A 22,110-nucleotide genomic window follows, 5' to 3' on the forward strand; every position below is an offset into this window, starting at 1 on the left:
ATTTCGACTTTACTGGAATGGTTCGAAGAGTCATGGTCATTGGTTCAGACGCAGTTAGATACTCAAGTTCATCAGCACCTTATATTGTTTTCCAATTTTTTCTATGACACAGTCTCTGAAGTTAGAAATGCCTTAAAAGTAGAACACTTGGATGTGCAGGGCCGAGAAAAATGTATAACGATTCCTGATATGGGTTACCATATTGCTAGTAGGTACAATGTCGTATTTGTCTCCCTGTCAAAGAGACTTAACATTACCTTTTTCCCTCTTACATTGACTCAGCTATGTATACGAGCAGATATAAAATCATTGTTGTTGGTTTTGTCGATGACAATCATTAGGTTCAGGTAAAATTGAAACTTGATAGTTTATTGCCACCCGTCACTGACCGTTGGAGACAGAACTGTACTGAAGATCCAAAAGCATGTGAATCAGCATATGTATGACAAATTATGCACTAGGAAGATGAAGTTAGAAAGTCATCCTAAGTAGTTTTGTAAACTTGTACGTAGAATAACTTTTGTGTTAAATATGTATCTATTATATGTGATGACTATCGAACCACTTATGCAGGCCGTTATACCAAAAAAGTGAAAATTTATGTTTTTGAGAATTCTGGGAGCAACCGAAAATTTGGCATAATTTGCAATTTCCATTATACTGGAAATCCAAAATTTTTAGGATTCTTAACCATTTTACGCAAAAATCATGATTTCTGATATAACTCTTCCGAAAAATTTGAAATTTCCGATATATATCTTTCGGAAATTTGAAATTTACGGTATCTGTCCTATAACAGTAGTAAAAACCTGTAAATTCACAAAATTTCCAATGTACGCTTAAAACTTCTGATATAAAATTAGAAATTTCAAAAATTTTAAATTTTTTAATTGGACTGTATCAAGTTAAATGCTCAAAACTCTCACGTGCACGAACAACAGGGCCTAGATTCGGCCCACGCGTACGACCCGTTTTCACGGCCTTGAAACGTAACTGCATTTCGAAAAAGAAAACAAAAGAAACGAAGCGCACGAAGTGCACGAATCGGGAAATCGTAACTCCTACGAACCTATCTTCTCTCCTGCTACGAAACCCTTCATCGTCACTTCTGCAAGTTGCACCGTTTTCGTCACTTATGCAAGTTGCACCGTTTTCGTCGCTTCATAATTCCATAACCGTCTCGCCATCTCTTCAACCCGTCCCAGCTGCCGCAACTACCACCGTAGCGGTTCAGGTAGCCGTTATTACCAAATCGTCGCTGTACCCTAATTCTTCGTCAACCAGTTCTCTCACACGAATGTTTTCACTTTTAAATAAGTAAGTACTGATTTTTTTCACTATTTATTGTTTTTTCATATCCGAAGAGGGAAAATTCTCCCACATTGATTAATTTAAGTTTATTTTTTTAATTTATTGCATTAGTGGAAGAAATAGTTGCATCTTCCGATAAAAAGGAAATAAAGGAAGGAAATAAAAGATGTGATGATAGTTTAGTGGCAATTGTTGCTTGTGATGAAGATGAAAAACCTAGAACTGGAATGACATTTGGTTCCGAAGAAGATGTTACTCGATATTACACTAATTATGCTAAACGTATGGGTTTTGGAGTTGGGAAAATAAGTTCAAAAAATGGTGATGATGGAAGGAAATACTTTACTCTAGCATGTAATTGTGCAAGAAAGTATGTGAGCACTTCAAAGAATCCTTCAAAGCAATATCTTACCTCGAAAACACAATGTAGAGCTAGGTTGAATGCGTGTATAGCTTTAGATGGAACAATTACCGTTTCAAGAGTTGTTCTTGAACATAATCACGAACTTGGCCAAACCAAAGGACGGTATTTTAGATTGGACAAGAATTTGGGGCCTCGTGTAGAGAAGAATTTAGAACTTAGTGATCAAGCTGCAGTCAATGTTAGCAGAAGTCTTCAATTTGTGGGTGTTGAAACGAATGGGTGTGAGAATTTTACTTTTGGGGAAAAAGATTGTAGAAACCATGTACACAAAGTAAGGCGGCTAAAACTTGGGAGAGGAGATGTTGATGCAGTTCATAGCTTTTTTTTTAGAATGCAAAAGAAAAATAGTCAATTTTATTATGCAATTGATATGGATGATAAAAGGAATTTACAAAATTTATTTTGGGCAGATGCGAGGTGTAGGGCTGCAGATGAGTATTTTGGTGAAGTCATAACTTTTGACACCACTTATTTTAGAAATAAGTATGACTTGCCATTGGCCCTTTTCGTTGGAGTGAACCATCATGGCCAGTCTATTTTGTTGGGGTGTGCAATATTGTCGAACGTGGATACTAAAACTCTTACTTGGTTGTTCACAAGATGGTTGGAATGTATGCATGGACATGCTCCAAATGGAATAATTACTGATGATGATAAAGCAATGAAAAATGCAATTGAGGTTGCCTTTCCAAAAGCTCGTCATCGATGGTGCTTGTGGCATATAATACAAAAGATCCCAGAAATGTTAGGTAGACGCTCTTGTTACGAGTCTATCAAAACACTTATGCATGATGTGGTATATGATTCTCAAAGCAAAAGTGATTTCATGGAGAGGTGGGGAAATATGATAGAACATTACAAACTACATGATAATGAATGGCTAAAAGAGTTATTTGATGAGCGGTATCGTTGGGTTCCCGTGTATGTGAAAGACACGTTTTGGGCTGGACTGTCAACTACACAAAGGAAGGAAAGTATATACTCATTTTTTGATGGTTACGTAAGTTCAAACACAACGTTGAAGCAATTTGTTGAACAATATGATGATGTATTGAATGATAAAATTGAAAAGGAAAGCATGACTGATTTTGATTCATTTAACACAACAATTGCATGTGTAAGTCATTTTGGCTTTGAGGTTCAATTTCAAAAAGCATTCACCAATGCAAAATTCAAAGAATTTCAAGTAGAAGTTTCTTCTATGATGTATTGTAATACTAGTTTTGAGAGATTGGAGGACTTGAATTCAATATTCTCTGTTACTGAAAATAAGAAAGTAAACGAGAAAATTAAAGATATGGTGTTTAAGGTATCTTTCTATGAAAAAGACTTCAAATTGCAGTGTACATGTCGCTTATTTGAGTTTAAAGGAATTTTATGTAGACACATTCTTTGTGTGCTTAAGCTCATTGGCAAAACTGATTCAGTGCCACCTTATTATATCTTGTCACGGTGGAGGAAGTATGTAAAGCGGAGATATACATTGATTAAACGTGGCTTTGAAGAATTGCAACGTGTTAATAAAGCATGTGATGCCTTTTACGAAGTTGCTTCTACAAGCATAAACTCTGAAGAAGATTTACTGAAAATGATGAATTGGATCAAGGACTTGAAAAATGTATTAACTTGTAAAGGGCCATCCTCCAGGATTATAGAAGAAAATAGTTCAATTCCAAACCATGTAACTAGGATTCTTGACTCAGCCGTATGTCAGAGTAATGGGTGTCCTCCTTCAAAAAGGAAGACATCTGACATTGATCAAATTTTGAAGAAGAAGCTTGCAAGAAATAAAACTCAAAAGAACAACCAGGAAAACAAAAAGGGTCAAAGTCAAGAAGAGGTGATCTCGAAATTCTCAAATTTATTTTCTATAAACACAAGAACTCTATTTGTATGTGTAATAATATTACAGCATAGTAAAAAAATCTCTAATTTTGGATTTTTTTATGGCAGGGCTTGTGTACACCTATTGTTCAAGAAGTTGAAGAACATATTGGCGATATAAGCCAGGTGATGAAAATATAGGACCCAGTGCTTTTTATTTTTATCTAAACCCTTACTTACATTGTGGAAATAGCTGATTAATATATTTGTTTCGTAGGTTTTATATTGTACTCAAACCATAAGCCAGAATGGGTCCTGTTCTGAACCTGTACTGGTATTGATTATATCTTTTCTGGTAACGTGGTCAAACTTTGATATGAAATCTGTAATTTTTTTGGCCATGTGTTTTTTTACAGGCACAACACAATAGGAATGATCAACTATCATCATAAAGACATAGATCAGCCGCTACTCTGAGCATGATAATTATAGTTGTTCCTTGTTAAAAGAAGTGGGTTGCTTTTGCAAATATTTAGATATTTCTTATACCATTTAAATAGGTAAATTTAGAACGATTTTGATTTTCTTTGATGTTTGATAATTAATCATATTGAAACTTGAAGGCTTCAAAAGTATCTATTTTCATTACATTTAACATTCAAATGTGACAACAATGTAAATACAATGGCAATTTGTGCATGGCGTGCACAAAAATTCTAGCTTACATATATGTACATACAATAGCTATGTTAAAATATTCCTTTGACTTGGCCTTTATTGACTCAGAAAAGTTGCTTCTTTCAAATCTTTTTGGAACCAAGAGATTTTCACATCTTTAATCAAAATTTGAACATCTCCTTTAAATTCTACTTCTAACTCTCCATGGAGTTTTGACAAAATTCCCAACTTGCAATTTAATAGCACCTAAGCTCTGCAGTAATACTTCATCAAATTGGTTTTGACTGCAACAAATTTTCTCAGTTCATTATACTAAGCTCTGCAGTAATACTTCATCAAATTGGTTTTGACTGCAACAAATTTTCTCAGTTCATTATATTATAACTCCAACATGAATTTGCCTCTTGAAGCTAACACAATTTATTACAATGAATCTGCTTTCTACATGAATGAGTTTTATTACTATGATTCTGTCTTCTACATGAATGAGTTGCGTGGCTCGTTGGTGGAAGTTGAACACAGGTTAGGGAAACGGAGAACCATCATCCCAACTAGGCGTGCTTGCTTGGCAATGTTCTCTTGCTTCGGATCATGTTCTATGTACATGTCTTGTTCAGGTATACAAAATTAGAATGATTGGCTTACTGTTTTTTATGAATGTGATTGTACTGCATGCTCTATTGTGCTAAAGAGATAGGACCTTATATGGTATTAAACTTTATACCTTATCAAAAGGAACCACCTTTATTAATAGCATCCTTTATAACAAAAAGACAAAGCATGTCTGGAAAAGAATAGTTCCTCATATTTGGTAAAAAAATTAGCTATGCAGATGTAATTCCTCTATAGCATGGTGGTAATACTACCACAATGACTCATCTGACTTTTGAAAGCCAATAATCCAAACATTTAATTTCAACTTAGATGCAACTCATATAGTCAGTTATCAAAGGAAATTTCCAAGTAGCTTTTGATCCAAAACCATTTCTAGAGCCTACATAAAAGAACCTACTAGTTGTGGGAGAAGAGAGGTATATTACTGATAACTTCCTTTGAGTTGGCATCTATATTATAGATATATGTATAGATTAAGATGTCAACATATAAATAGGGAATCAAGTCACTCTCGTTGTATCTCTTGGTAGAATCACTCCATTCAATGATAACATGTCATATTGTAATCATTAGATTTCACAATCCACAAGTAGAATTAAAAGTTAAGTCTACAATTTAGCACAAATATGAGATATGAAATAAATATTAGGCTTGCAAACCATAATAGGCTCTGATCTTATTTTTATCTGCACTCAGTTACCTATATTAGATAATAGTTACTTAACACGACACTTTACCAACACCAGCTTACTAATCAACATTCTTTTGACACACCCTTTTTCAATAATCAAATTCTTAATTTCTTCTCATGGTTGTGGCTCTGATCTTCTTCCCAACGCGGTGAATGAAGTCCTGAAAATGGTCTTCATGGCTTTCATTTTTGCCAGCAGTAGTGGTACCATGATGGATTTCATGATCTGGTTCAGCTGTAGGGTTGTTCTGACCCCGACCGATAGTCGACATGGTTCTGATTTTCTTCTTAGCACGTTGAATGAATTCTTTGAAAGTGTCATTTATATCCACTGATTCCTTACCTTGTTGATTACCATTGTGTGTCACTGCTTTCTTGGGAACATGTTCTGAATTTCCAACAGTTGAAACTGCCGATGAGTGTCCTTTCTCTTTGTATGTAGGTGTTGAATAATCAAACTTGATATGGATTGGTTCTGATGATGTTTCTGTTTGAGACTTGTGATGTGGTTTGGTTTGGACAATACTAGTCTTGGGATTTGATGATGGATAATTTGAACCATTGGGGATTTGTTTGTGTTCTTGATTGATGCTTGAGATTCTTTGAATTGCTTGGAGAGCAGGATTGCTTGCAAAGACATGACGGATTTTGGTGCACACAGAAGAATTTGATGAACTGTTGTTGTTTTCCATAGAATTGTTTACTACTCAAAAGAAGCTAAAGCTAAGAAGATTTTGGTGCCCACAGAAGATTGGTTTAATGTTAATGTTATATAGTGTTTATCCAAGTGTGAAAAGGAAAGATGAAAAGCAAGAATATTTTGAAAATGAGAATGCTAACTATGCCTTTACAATTGTGGTTAAAGAATAAAAAAAGTAGGTTTGTTTGAGAAAACTCTATTTTTTACATTGAAAAAGGATTAACTTATTTTCAAGATAAACTTTCCTTTGATTGATTCTTTAGTCAATGTTGTTAGAGTTAACTAATATAAACGAATTCCATATAGATAAGATTGGTAGCACCCACTAATGAGGTTGCTTTTTCTTGATTTTAATGGTATTTGTTTGTTCGTACAAAAAAGAAGGGTGGAAAATGAAACTTGATAGCTTTTCAGAGTTCTTGAATGGTACAGGATTCGGCAAGGACTGATATAGCCAAACACATTCAAGTTGCAAGAATCTCTTATTACGGAAGCTTGTTGCTTTGCATGCAAGAAACGTGATGTCTTGGGGAATGCCTAGTTAAGAATAAAAGATTTTGTTGCTTTGTTGGTGAAAAACAACATTCATGAAATACCAAAGAAAAAAAAACAATTGTCATTAATAGGGAATGTCTTTTTCAACCTATATAGCTTCTTACAAATCCTTGATGAAAACATAAAAAATGTCTCTAGAGTTCGGAAATGCATCTCTGTACGCATCCATTTTTCACAAAATCGAATGCAAATAAACGAGTCACCTCTATTATACTTAATTTTAGTTGGGAGTTGTATCTCCCAAAGTGTATTTGGTATAATTTGGAGATGCATATCTGAAAATGTAGTTGATACTTCAAACCAGAAATAAAGACAATATGAGCCAGATCTAGAAACAAAAACAACTTGACATTAAATTAAAACACTCAGCATTACATAGATAGTTGTAAATATAAATTTAACATTACATATCATTATAAACATGTAATTCATGACGTTGTAAGATATTGATAATATAGTCGACGAATCTAACAATCTTTGCATCCACTTCAATCAGACATTTGATGTATAACGATAAAATGTACTTCACATGACCTTTAAATCTTCACCCGTCTTCAGTTCAAAGTTGGTGAACTGTATCTTCGCTTCACTGTCAAACGAGGGTGAATGATACTCGGGCTTGACAACTCTTCGATTTTCTAGATATCACAGGAGAGCATTCAGTTTGGATATCAGATCAACGAGAGGTGTGTCATCAGTGATCCAAAATTGAAATGGCGGCTTCGCATCATTGAAATACAAAAAAGTAAGGTGGGGATACACATTTATTCTTTGATTGTAGTGTGTTTTGTAGAAAATATGGGATGAGAGACACCATATTTATACTAGTTTCGGGTCATTTTGGACCTTAGAAACCTTATTTTGTTACCAGGAAGCTTTTCAGAGATGCATATTCGGATAAACCCTATTTCTTTTTACGAAAAAAATGGTGTTACTGATATGCATATCTGTAAACTATCATGTTGTGTTTTTTTTAATTTAGTGTGGAATGTATTTGAATATGCATATACGAAATCACTCTGAACCGAAATTACACCAGAAGTTGTGTAAACAAAATCATAAAATTTATAAACTGAAACAGTCGACATTTACACCATCAAATATTGATATATATTACTTATGTATTAAATCGTATCAAGATTACATCGTTGATGATAATACCTTCAAAAAAAGTGTATCGATTACAATCTAAAATGTTATGTGATATCGACAAAGTAATGCATAGGATGGAGGAAACACCTTTGCAACTGAATTCATCAATGTGATGTCTCGACCAGTGACAATTACATTCAACATGTTTTCTTGGTCCTTCAACTAAGTTTTGCATATTCTCAAGGTCCATGTAACTTTTACATCTTTTTCGAATTCCAAAAATGCAAATCCCACTGAAAAAGTCTTTTTGTAGAAGTAACACCAACAATTTCCAAAAGCGGAAGCCTATACTTGTTGGTCTTATACGTTGAATCAATTATGAGGACAGTGAAAAATATGTTGAACAACTTGATACTTTCAGGATGAGTCCAAAATATGTCACGAACAATGACTTTATCCTCACAAACTATATACCTAAAAACATAGTGGTTATCATCCAAAAGCTTCAAAAGTTATTGCATTTCAGATATATGACCTCTTATCGCTATGTTGTTTCGATAACCCGCATTCTATACCTGCCTGATATTTGAAACACTTCTAGTTCTTTTCCATTTCAAATCTGCAAGTATGTTTTTTGGCATCACCCTGATTAAAGACATGTCCGAAACAATTTCTTTCTCCTCCAATTTAAGGTGACATACGATGGGATGACCGACTAGCTCGATTGAAAAACTTGATTATGTATACCAGAAATTACATTAAATTTCTATGATTACAATCAGTTTAACATCATCATTCACTTCATCCAGTTTAATATCATCATTCACTACATCCAATTTTATATCATTACTTACAACAACTTTGAGAAACATATCTCGATGCACCATATCTAATACAAACCAAAATAGAAAAATGGTTTAAAAAACTCATAGTAGCAAGAAAATCCGGATATTCACATCCAAAACATGACCAGGTGAATTCAGATATGCACATCCGAACTCAACGTTCATTTTTTCAGCTCAAAGAGAAGATTAATGCAAGCAATGAGGGATGAAATAAATGAATTTTATCTTAAATTATAGCTTTTTTGCTTCTTTTGATGTGATAAACATAATAATGATGATTTGGAGTCGAAAAGTTGATTGAGAATGAACTTTTTAAAAAGATTTTGGGTTATGGAAGTGATTTGGAGTGTGAGAGAGATGATCATGCAAGGTGGTGATATATTCAATTTTTCGTTTGACATTTTCAGATATGCATTTTCGAAAATATCACTGAATGGTTAAATGAACCAGCTCAATGAAAAAAACGAAGTAAATAAGGTTCATGATTGTTTTCGGAGATACATCTCCGAATACTCTCTAAAAAATTTCACAGATACATCTCAAAATAAATTTAGAAAAAAATGAGATAACTGCTCGATTTATAAAGGATGAGGTGCTTTAAGGTGCGTCTAGAAATGCATCTCTAAAAATACATAAGAGAAAATTTAAATTTTCAATAGTGTAAGCCACATCCTAAAGGTGAAAAAAAACTCCTAAAATAATGTATAAAAGTTGATCTTAAGAGCATGTGTCCATTAGCATTAAGTACAATAATTAAAAAATCAAGATAGTATTACTATTAAAAAAATCATATCTATAATTTCAAAGTTTTTATATTATTATAGGTGAGTGAATAGCTCAAATGTTTAATAAATATTTGCTACTTGAATTAAATGATTAAGTTGATTTATGATTTAATTTTCAACGATATTAATTATTTATATTTATCTATTAATTTAAATAAGTTATAAATATTCATAAAATTAATAATTTAAAAAAAATATTTTTTTGTTATATTTTTAAAATTTAATTCTAATTTTAATCTTATATTTTTTTTAATTCATATAGTTTGTCTCCATTTTAAAATCCACCTATTTTGATATGTTTGAGCTAGCACAACTGCAACAAATCATTATTTAGACACATAAATAGATATATTAATAATGTACATATATTAATTATTTATATTTTAATTATTTATATTAACTATTTGCAATTTAGTTTTAACTATAAAATTAAATAATTATTAAGTTAAAACTAAAACTTTTGATAAAGAATTAAATATATTTTTTCAATTACATGCGAGTTCATTATTTCACATCATCAACTTAAAATAATTTACATCACTATTTTTGAGATAAGTTTAAGATAGTTAAAAAAATTAAACATGATGAGTTTACTGTGTATTTATTAAAATTGTGCGCTATTACTTATCTAGAAATAGGACACCTAAAATCAATGGTTAGTTTGTTCAACGGTGATTGGTGTTGAATTTGGTAGGATGGACTAGTGCTCGATCCCCCACAACTATTATCAGGAAAGAGTTTGAAGCACTTGATACCAAAATTGATTCTCAAACAAGATTAACCCATCAAATGGATCATATATTGGTGGTGAAAAAAAAGAAGAAATAGAACACCTATATGCTGGAATGAATGAACACATAAAATGAAATGAATGAACAAATAACACACCCGTCAATTGACAATTTTGAGATTTAATATGCTTATTCCTATATACTTGTTTACACGATAGATTAGGGTTTTAGGTTCGCACCATCTAATATATATGTATTGCTTTTTTTGTAGGCACCAACATTAACATAAAATTTGGAGATTGTTTATTGCATCCTTAGTGGTGTTCTCGCACCCTTGTGAAAAATAAAAAATGCTCATACAATACGAAGATGCGTTTTCAGACGCACAAAAACCTCACAACAAATTCAGAAATGTATTTTCGGAAACTATTGTGTTTGTAAACCAGAAACAGATGCAAAATAGGAAGAACTACATAAATTAACATCAATCGTTGTTATGACATAAATAAAAAATATAACATTACATAGATAATCGTTATCGTAAATCTAACCTTACATTTCATCATCAAGTGATGGTTGATGATATTTCAACATCTTTAGAATATCTTTGTCGATCTCGTAACCTTCACATCCACCTCGATCAGACCTTTTGTTTCGTAACAGTGAAATATATTCCTTCGTTGTCAATCGAGGGTGGACGACAATAGAACATCACACCTCTTCGATTGTCTGGGTAACACAACAAATTCTCTAGTGTGGATTTTAGATTGAAAAGATGAGTGATCTTTGTGAACCTAAATTCAAGAAGGAGTCTCTCTCTGTTGAAGTAGACGAAAATAAGATATGGATATTGAGACATTTTGTGTGTGATTTAGCTAAAAAAATGAGGGGCACCCATATTTATACGAGTTTTAGAATATTACAGACCTTAGAAACCTAATCATGTCTCAAAGATGAGGGCACCCCATTTATACAAGTTTTAGATCAATATACACCATGTTTTGTTTAGTAAAATCAGTGTGTATATGAAAATGTAGTTACAAATTAATCCCTGTTAGCAATTTTTTACAAAATGGACGCGTCAAGAAGTACATTTCTAGACTAACCCTCTTTTCTCAAACATAACCTGATATGTAAACAAAACATGTTATGAAATACAAATATCTAAAAAAAATAGAAAAATGAAAGATACATTAAAATGTATCAAAATTTATATAGTTTACATCATTAATATCAATCCAACATTACATACAAAAAACGAGTCAACACTCATATACATTGTTAGATACAAACTAAAATGCATCAAAATATATTTCATCACCTATCTATCTATCTATCTATCTATCTATCTATCTATCTATCTATCTATCTATCTATCTATCTATCTATCTATCTATCTATCTATCTATCTATCTATCTATATATCTATCTATATATCTATTTATCTATCTATATATCTATCTATATCTATCTATCTATATCTATCTATCTATCTATATATATCTATCTATCTATCTATCTATCTATCTATCTATCTATCTATCTATCTCTCTCTCTCTCTCATATATATATATATATATGTGTATATATATATATATATATATTATATATATATATATATATATATATATATATATATTAATTATATATATATATATTATATATATATATATATATATTATATATATATATAATATGCGTATGATGTCTGTGTTTTTGTCCGACAGGTCCAGGTGGAAGAACCGGGGAACTCGGAGCGAGACAATGCGGAATTCCTACAAGCGAAGGAATAAAAAATCATCAGTACAGGACGTCTGACACGGCCACCCGTGTCACCTTACACGGGTCATGTCAGGCAGAAGGAGGATAATGGATAAAACAGAAGCCTGACACTGTAACACCCTAAACCCCACACATAATTTATCGCATAAATTAAATATAAAATAAAACCACGTAGGGCGTCACACATTCATAACACACATGACGTGCCCCTTAACACGGGTTTCAACAGTAAATTTCAATACACACATTTGTAATAAGGATGTTTACACGACATCCTATTTATCTGAATCATGCCTGGGATGTTTACACGACATCCTTCTCATCTGATTGGTATTATATATTCACAAAATATGACATTCATAACTTGTCACTGCATGCTCACTTCCATTTTAAAGTATCATTACAACGGAATTATCATTACAATTATGGAAGATAAAGCAAGTAATAACATCTAGTCTCAACTTCAATTGCAATAACAAAATAAGAGAGTTCTAATCAATCAACTCAACATCTTAAGAATTCTCAACAAGAAAATTAGTCTTATGACTTCAACATGATCAAACATAAGGAATAAAGTAAGCGTTTAACCCAACCCGATGTTACATGATCAGAGCAAGGCACCACTAGTAAAAGCGATAAAATAAAGAAGTAATCCAAGAGCTACCTTCCACTTACTTCAGCAATACTACTCTTGAGTATCTTCACGATGCCCATGTAAATGCAACATTCAAACAGAAGAGAATTCATTTCAATAATAATGATATAGAATGAAGAATAGAGTACAACATCTACACAATCATGCATAACAATATATAACATTCTTACATCCAAATCATAATCAACATCATACACGACAACTTCTCAATTATCATCAACATCATAAAAACCACATCTCATTTATCATTAACATCATATGCAACAACATCTCATCCAACAACACATCAATAACAACCAATACAAATGCAACACTTATGCAATATACTCAACACCGACTCAACATGCACATGGTATCAAAATGAACACTCAGGTTCATCTCACTCCATGATCCCCACCATAGGATCGATTCCCTCTTGGAACCGGAGCACACCAAAATCGCTACCATAGGTAACGCTTCACTAATCCCCCATAATAGGAATTAGCTACTCATACCCGATCCATCACCATGGGATCGAGGCTCACCAAAAATCGTTACCATCAACATATATAACGCTTCACTAATCCCTCATAATAAGAATTAGCTACTCGCACCCGATCCATCACCATAGAATCGAGGCTCACCAAAATTGGGCCGAAGCCCGTACACCAAGATGCATGACTCTCAAATAACATACATTAACACAATAAGGTTCACCTAAAGGATCCCCACACACATCTCATCATTTATGCATCACACCATTCATCATGCAACAATCAATTCATGTTACCACATGAATAATATCAACAAATAACAACAACTCATCAACATCTTAACATCATCGACATAACAACATAATTATCACACAATGATATTACAACAATGCAACGATTCATCAACCAAACGTATAAACCAATATATTTATCAATATAGTAGGCATATGAATATTACTAAAACATATCAACAATCACTACAATGTTTTAGGTCTGAGCTTTAGCTTTCTATCTCTTCAAACTCCATCAAAATCGGACTTAAGAAATGAAAGTTATGACCAAAATCGTCGGGATGTGTCAACAATTCATTAACCGAACGTAAGAACAAAAACTTCATCAACACAGTAGGCATAGGAATAATAATAAATCAACTCACTTATCACCATCACATTATATCTCTTAGAGTCACCTTTCTAATGCTTTAAACCCCAACCCAAAATGATTCACGAGTTGAAAGTTATGATCAAAACCGTGCACGAAGGCGTTACTAAAAAGTTGTTGTTTTCTAAATTTTCCAACGTAATTTTCATCTTCTTCAACCCCAAAAACGTCCATGAAATAATCTCCAAAATTATTTTATTCCTGAAACAAAGTTATAGCCCTCTGTTTCAGATATCCAACGCTTCAAACGACACTCGATTTAGACTTACGGATCAAAAGTTATGACCAAAACGATTTCGACCGAAAACATAAAGAAGGCTCGCGATTGTGACGGACAGAATGCATAATTTTTTGCGTTTTTCATCGTCGGAGGCCTTTAGGACCTCCGATTTCGATTCCGTAAAAAGCCAAATGCTCAGAAAATTACAACTCATGTAATACTATAATTATATAAAGTTAATTTATAGTTTTAACACAATTAAATAATTTAATCACAATTTTAAGATTGTGCCTAAAACCTTCGAAATTGCAACAATGGTGAATATAAGTTTAATCATCAAAATAGAAAACTACACACATGTAAGACACATGAAATTCATCATATCATCATCATATAATAATCACCATAGCATCCAAATTCAAAATTATGAATCAAAACACTCAACCCTAAGGAGGTTAAGGGTTTCTCCATTCTATCATTCTATCATACACTTTACTATTGCAACAAGTTCTCACCCTTACCTTAGATTTTCCAACAAGATGCATACTTCAAACTCTAACAATGAAGTTTTCCTTTAGTCCTAACCCTTAACTCTTCTCACCACAAAATTCTATTTTACGTAAAATCCTCCAAACTTTCTTACTAACCTTTTTATCATTAACCTAATCCCCCTCAATTAGGATCTTCCACCATTGCCCTCACTTATCATATTATTTACCACCATACCCCTCTTGGCTTTAATTTTCTTTTAATAAAATAATACTAATAATATTCTTCTTTTTCTCCCTACTATTTCTACTCTTCTATTTTATTACAACCAATTAAATAAAATAGTTATAGGCTAATTATTAAAAATTCTCATTATTCCCATTAAATAAGTAAAATAACTAAATTTAGTTATTTAATTAAGATGCTCATATTCTAGTTATTTTATTTATTTATTTAATTAATTCGAATAAAATACTATTTATTTCAATCACTAATTAAAATTCTAATTAATTATCAACAACTATACCAAACTCTTACTCCCTCCATACTTCTATTTCAAGGATACCTACCCCCAAATCATACACAATTAATTTAAAACATCCATTAATCATATAAAAATCTAAATAATTCAAATTAATTAATTAATTAAATTTGGGGTGTTACAACTCTCCCCCACTTAAGAAATTTTCGCCCTCGAAAATTACTTGAGGAAAATAGATTCGGATACGATTCCTTCATCTGCTTCTCACATTCTCAAGTCATGCTCCCACCAGCTGGTCCACCCCAAACTACCTTCACTAAGACAACCTCTTTACAATGAATCGGTTTCACTTCCCGATCCTCTATCTGCATAGGTGATACATCAAAAGTCATATTATCTCCCACCTACACATCATCCACTTGGATCACATGAGATGGATCCGAAATATATCTCCTCAACTGAGATACGTGAAACACATCATGAAGATTAGCAAGCAGCGACAACAAAACAATCCTATAGACCACCTCTCCTATCCTTTGTAAAATCTGGTACGGGCCAACAAAATGTGGTGTGAGCTTTCGAGACTTCAAAGCTCGACCAACACTAGTTACCGGCGTAACCCTTAAAAACACGTGATCTCCCTCCTGGAACTCAAGCGCTTTCCTCCTCTTGTCATGGTAACTTTTCTGACGACTCTGCGATGCTTTCATCTTTTCTTGGATCATCTTGATCTTTTCAGTCGTCAAGTGAATAATCTCAGGTCCGAGCACAAAATGTTCGCCTGACTCATACTAACATAAATAAGTTCTACATCTCCTACCATACAACGCCTCATATGGTCCATTTTGATACTAGAATAGAAACTATTGTTCTAGGTAAACTCAATCAATGACAAGTAGTTATCACAAGTACCTCCTTGTTCTAACACATAAACCCTCAATAGGTCCTCCAAAGATTGGATATTCCTCTTTAATTGACCGTCCGTCTATGTAAGATAAGAAGAACTCAACTTCAGCTTAGTACCCAAAGTAGCCTGCAGACTCTCCCATAACCTCGATGTAAATCTCAGATTTCTATCTGATACAATACTTGAAGGATTACCATTCAAATTCACAATATCATCAATATACAATTCATTCAGCGTCTGCAAAGGATAATTGTCCTCATTGGTACAAAATGAGCCGATTTGGTCAATTTATCCACAATCAACCAAATTGAATCGCATCCCTTTGAAGTCTTCGGTAAATCTGTTACAAAATCCCTGAAAATACTATCCCATTTCCACTATGGAATATTCAATGGTTGCATCAGACCCAACGACTTCTGATGCTCGATCTTTGACTTTAGACAGGTCAAACAAGCATACACCAATTTGGCATCCTCTTTCTTCATTCTTGGCCATCAAAACATCTTCTTCAAATCTTGATACATATTAGCATCATGATAAATATTCAATCCACTTCTGTGACCCTCCTCAAGAATACTCCTACTAAATTCGGGTACATTAGAAACACAAATTCTATCTCTGAACATCATCACACCATTTTCATCAACTCGGAAATCACATATGTTACCTTGGTTGATTAATGTGAGACGGTCTATCAAACTCAAATCAGATCTCTGACCTTCTCTGATCTCTTTAAGGACACTGTAGCGGGAAATTCATGATCATCAAGCTATTGACAAGCTAGAGATCAATTAACAAGAGTCGCCACCGCGTTTTTATTGTTTCCAAGGGAAAAGGGAAAAGTACGAACAAAACCCAATAAGTAAGAAGTTTTCAAATAAAAGCTAATAAAAATCAGAGATCACGGGTAAGGGGGTTGGTTACACAGAGGGAAGGTGTTAGCACCCAAAGTGTCCTAGGTACTCATAGGGAGCCCTTTTTGTGTGCATATGTATTTTGTATAAAGTGGTGTTTACAAACAAATAGAATGGGGGGGGGGGGGGTGAGAAAAGAATTCATTAATTATATTTTTGTGTTTGACAAGACCTTCGGTCTTGTGCCTACGAACCAACATAAAAATGAGGGATCAAAACCTCGTAGTTCGTGCTATAAATTTCAAAATGGATGCATTAATTTTAACAAAATTTAAGTTTGAAAGGCACAAAGGCCTAAAATGGTTTGAATGAGTTAGTTCTTTTTAGATTTTTTGAAAGTTTAAGTCAAGTATAGTTAAGTTTATTTACAAGTTTGATTTAAGAAAATGAGTTTGCAAAAGTGGTCAAAGTTTAGAATAAAAGTAGTTCACACAAAGAAGGTTTTTGAAAATGGAGGGAAAGATTTTGAAATTAAAGAAATGGGGAGAAGATGAAGAGACTACCCTATGCACAAAATTTAAAAGTTTAGAGTTGAAAAGATCTGACAAAACGGGTAGCAATCCAATAGACAAATATGTCAATAGAAACCCAGAATTCCCTTGGACTTTTAGAATTAAGCAACACACAAATGCACAATTATATTATCTTAAAGAGCAAAGACATCAAATAAAGATGGCCTCATCCAAGCTTATCCACTTCATGATCTTCTTCAGAAATAGCCCATGTAACAGATGAATTCCACAAGTCACAGGTTCAAAATAATAGCTTCACAATGATCATGTTGCAGATGAATCTTAGAGAAATCTTCAAAGATGTATCAGATGAAGTTCAAATTATAAGCACTTGGTTCTTTAACAAGTTGGCATTGGCCAAGTCCTTTAGCTTAGGGAGGTTGCCTAGATTCTAAGTCCATTTGTTCAAGATCAAACCAACAGTCCACTCAAAAGTTTTTTAGGGTTCTTATTTTTATTATGTACATTAAATGGTCAAAGACCACACAAACAAACAAAGCAACATAAACAAAATATATCACACAATATGGTCCAAATGGACAAAGTGAAAATTACATTAACATAAACAAATAGAATGATATGTATAATGGCAAATGAAATAAAGTGCTAAAAGTAAATTGCATTAAAGTAAAAGCTTGAAATTAAAAGTTAATAGTTAGTAGGTTAGAGGTTAGTTTTGTTTTTCTTTTTCATTTCAAGACATTCTTTGGAGAACACTCAACCCACTTATCACAAGCATGGATCCTTGAACCAAAACATCTTCCAAAGGAAGGAAAGAAGGCCAAGTTTTCACACAATACCATGAAAGAGGGGAGACTTACAATCTCACTAACTAGAATGCTTATGCCTTTGTGTCAAAAATTTAGCGCTATGTTAAGCAAACGTAATTGGATTTATGTAGAAGTCACAACTATTTGAGGTCGGGCAATTGACTTTTGGTGTTAATGCATGTTGGAGACATAATATTATGAACTATGCTCATGAAACATACCACACACAAAAAATATGCAAAAGGTGTGGCCTAATCTCATCCACACTCATGTCAATTTTTCAATCAACTAGCATTAGGACTTTGAGATGTCATAGGCCAAATGAAAATGAATGAATGAAGAAGGGGACTTAGATGAAGAGGGGAGGGAATGAATGAGATCACAAATTGGTCAAAGGAGGACTTTTACCAAATTAATATCATTCATTCATTTTGGGAGATGGAATGTACATTCCATCAATCCCCTAAATCCAATGATATTAACTTGACAAAGTCAAATCAACCTTGACCAAGGCCCAACAACAAACAATCAAACTCAATTAAGTCAATACAAATGGTCAACAAAATTAAAATGGCATTTATTCAATTAAAAATAATAAAATAGTGCATTAAATTCAAATATATTTTGTCCAAATCCTAAAATCTCATCAAAACACCAAAGAAATGGCCATGAGATTTTTCATAGGTCAAACAAGGTCAAAGGGCCTTGGAGAAAAAATTTCATAATTTTTGGATATTTAAAAATATTTTTAAACAATTAAAAACAAATGCAAAATCAATTAATTCATGAAAAATATTAATAATGATCCAAAAAATAATTTTAATTCAGAATATGAAAGAGAAACATATTTGGAAATTTTTGGTGAAAGTCCCATATTTTTTGGATCAATATTAAATTTAATACAAATTATTGAAGAAAATGCAATTAAAATAAAATTTCAGAAATTCTAAATTACATGGACCATCAGATCTCCCCCATTAATTGAGGTGGCAGATCTGATGATCCAAAACGCGCGTTCCACATGGATGCTAGTCAACATCGCTGTACACATGGTATTTAAAACAAACGCTCAAGATTAAAACGTGGCATATGGATCCCGTGGTTCAGATGCAAGACACCTCATCGCCGGAGCCAGAGCTCCGACCATCTTCTCCGGTGGCACTCACCGGACTGGTCAAGATGAACCATCACCAAAAAAAGAAACAAGGACATGATCTTAAAGAGAAAATGGCACTGAGCTCGAATCTAACCTCCAATTGCTCTAATTCCAAATATATTAAGAGATATGTGGAATTAAAATCTGAGGTACATGAACTGAGTTGCTTCGATTTGGCCTCAAACCAACTCAATCTTCTTGCCTACATTGGTAGGACTTTAGACAACCAAAGAATCAATGGAATTGAGCAAGAATTTAAGAGAATCGAAGAGTTTAAAATTTCTATAAATTACCTTCAATGGAGGTCTGAACTTGATGGATCTTGAGCTTGCTTGCACTTGGACTCACCTCAATTGCTTGCAGGAGAGGCTTGGAAAGGTTTAGAAGCAATGGATTCCTGGAGAATTGAATTCCAAAATAGTGGAGATTCAAGCTCAAATTCAAATGAATTTATCAGGTTTATCCTATGAGAGTGAAGGGTTTTCAATGGTGAATCAAAGCTGGCGCAATGTGGTCTTTTGTTCTGAGCAAATGGAGCTTCATTTTATAGAGGAATGAAGTGATATTTGCACACTCACTTCCACTTTCCAAAATCGGCAAAATGATGATGCAATGGTGCATGGGCGCGCATAGGCCCATGGAATGATAACTGAAAGTCCAAATTTGAAGTTCAGATGCTTTGAAGTTAGCTTAGGTTGCGAGGCACATGTGCATTGTTGCTTGAAGTTGGATCCATGCCAAATGACATCAGCCTGTTTAAGCCATGTGCAGCCTATGCATTTCTCTTCCAAAATGAATGAATTTGAGCTCTTTGGAAAGGTGAGATCAAGAGGAACAAGTTTGATGTTGAAAACTTTTTCATTTGGAGCTTGGAACTTGGATAATTTTGAGGTGGAAGTTTGGAAAAATTTGACATATCAAAAAATTTCTAAGTGTCAAGCCATATGTCTCAATATTCCACCTTGCTTAACTTTTTATGGGAACTTCAAATTAGAAAAGTGTATTCATCAAAGTTGTATATCTCTCAAATACCTTCAAAATGGTCACCAATTTCATGTCATTTGAATTTGAAATGATAGAGTTATGCATTTTTGAAGTTTGGAAAAATCACTTGATCAATGGTATAGGTCAAAAGTGACCTATAATGTAGCCTCATATCACATGCTCAAAAAAGTTGAATTAGCTCCCATTACAAACATAAAAGTTGAAGTAGACATATTGAACTTGATTGTGAAACTTGAAAATCTTTCATCTCATAAAAATTGAGCAAGTTATGACCTTGGGAAGTTGACTTTCAAATTAGGATTTAGACAAAATGACCTATAATGTTTCAACATAGAAAATGATTTTCCAAGCAAAACTAGCTCTAGGTATCAACATAAAAGTTGTTTATAATGTCATTTAGAGTAAGTTTTCTATTGGAATCATTTTCATATGGTGAAAATTGTAGGAGATAGAGTCTAGGGAGACCCAGTTTTGATCAGATGAACTCATCTGGCCAACCACCATCAACCAACTTGCTAATTTCCAAATATATTGACTTTATTGGCTCATGGTAGATCATATATGCATAATATGATGAAATTTGAAGTGTCCCTTGAGAAATTTGATCAATTGGTGAGATAGCTTATTGGAGAAGTTACTCAAGATACACAGTCAAACTAGGGTTTCCAAGGCAAATCACCCTCAAACTCTTGAAGCAAACTTGATCAATATAACATGTAGAGAATATTGGGACTCGTATATGATGTTTATAACCATTCTTGAATCAATTATTTGTTGTGCTCTTTGTTCATGAGGGTCTCAAACCCTAGATGTGATCAATGAATCAATGAGATCATGTCCTTCATACAAAAAGAGTTAGATAGATGCAAAGACATATTTTTGGTATTTTGGTTAGTAAAAATAATAATATACAAGTATGATATAATCACAAAGTGCTTGGTGATGTCTCCCAAAACAAACCCAATGAAAGAGGGGTAAGGAGGATGCCAAGGCATGATCCAAATGCTATTGCTTATGATGAAATTGCATGAGGGATCTTAGGGTCAAAATTGGGGTCTTACAGATACCACTCGTCAACTTCAACATACCCCACTTCATACTGTTAGGAGTTTCTCCACCCACTAACTCATATCTTTGAATTGCTCAATCAGTTCTAACTCTCAAGCCATAAGCATCGACCTGTGTAAAAACTTCTTACTCATCGCATAAACTACAATATTAGCTTTACCCGAATGGTAACTCAAATTAAAATCATATTCCTTCAAAAGTTCAAGCCATCTCCTTTGCCTCATATTCGACTCCTCTCATCAAATAAATATTTCAAACACTTGTGATCACTGAACACTTCAAATTTGGATCCAAATAGGTAGTGCCTCCAAATCTTCCACATGAATACCATTGTTGTCAACTCAAGATCATGCATAGGGTAATTCCTTTCATGAAATCTCAACTGTCTCTAAGCATAAGCCACAACTTGACCATTTTGCATCAACACACCTCCTAGACCCATCTTCGAAACACCACAATATACAACAAAGAACTCACTTGGATTCGTCGAAATCAAAATTGAAGAATCCATCAACTTCTTCTTGAGTTCTTGGAAACTCTTTTCACAATGCACATCCCAAACATACGCTAGACCCTTTCGAGTCATATGAGTTAACAACAATGCTAAATTTGAAAAACCTTTAATGAACTTCCTGTAGTAGCTAGTCAATCCAAGAAAAACTTCTAATCTCAGTGGCAGACTTCAGAGTCTCCCATAGTAACATGACATCTATATTTGATAGGTCCACAACTATACCACCACTAGAATCACATGACTAAGGAAACTC

General features: G+C 33.4%; 2 protein-coding genes across 6 annotated transcripts; one reads left to right on the plus strand and one right to left on the minus strand.

Annotated features, from left to right (window-relative positions):
* The first annotated feature begins 951 nt into the window (after nt 1-951).
* LOC127090968 (protein FAR-RED IMPAIRED RESPONSE 1) lies at nt 952-6,242 on the plus strand. Of its 5 annotated transcripts, XR_007791838.1 has the most exons (7): nt 952-1,317; nt 1,423-3,575; nt 3,689-3,745; nt 3,837-3,893; nt 3,976-4,119; nt 4,750-4,854; nt 5,986-6,242. XR_007791838.1 is itself a non-coding variant. In XM_051029453.1 (5 exons), coding segments are annotated over exons 1-5 (2,304 nt in total). In that variant the 5' UTR covers nt 952-1,316; the 3' UTR covers nt 4,012-4,332. The 5 variants fall into 5 exon arrangements, 3 of the variants coding, with proteins under 3 accessions (XP_050885410.1, XP_050885409.1, XP_050885411.1); XR_007791837.1 differs by having other exon boundaries at nt 3,837-4,119; XM_051029453.1 differs by lacking the exons at nt 4,750-4,854; nt 5,986-6,242 and having other exon boundaries at nt 3,976-4,332.
* Nucleotides 5,393-6,472, minus strand: LOC127090970 (uncharacterized). Its single transcript, XM_051029455.1, has one exon. It carries the CDS (start codon nt 6,233-6,235, stop codon nt 5,648-5,650), a length of 588 nt encoding a protein of 195 aa, XP_050885412.1. The 5' UTR covers nt 6,236-6,472; the 3' UTR covers nt 5,393-5,647.
* Nucleotides 6,473-22,110: the final 15,638 nt, after the last annotated feature.

The sequence above is a fragment of the Lathyrus oleraceus genome, chromosome 6, assembly GCF_024323335.1.
Source record: "Lathyrus oleraceus cultivar Zhongwan6 chromosome 6, CAAS_Psat_ZW6_1.0, whole genome shotgun sequence".
In the NCBI taxonomy this organism is placed as follows: domain Eukaryota; kingdom Viridiplantae; phylum Streptophyta; class Magnoliopsida; order Fabales; family Fabaceae; genus Lathyrus; species Lathyrus oleraceus.

Bases quoted from the DNA above. Each gene is read 5' to 3' on its own strand.
- LOC127090968 (XM_051029452.1), top strand. The intron at 3,576-3,688 runs GTGATCTCGAAA...TTTTTATGGCAG, and splicing joins AGGGTCAAAGTCAAGAAGAG to GGCTTGTGTACACCTATTGT. The intron at 3,746-3,836 runs GTGATGAAAATA...TTTGTTTCGTAG, and splicing joins ATATTGGCGATATAAGCCAG to GTTTTATATTGTACTCAAAC.
- LOC127090970 (XM_051029455.1), bottom strand. From the start codon at position 6,235: ATGGAAAACAACAACAGTTCATCAAATTCTTCTGTGTGCACCAAAATC.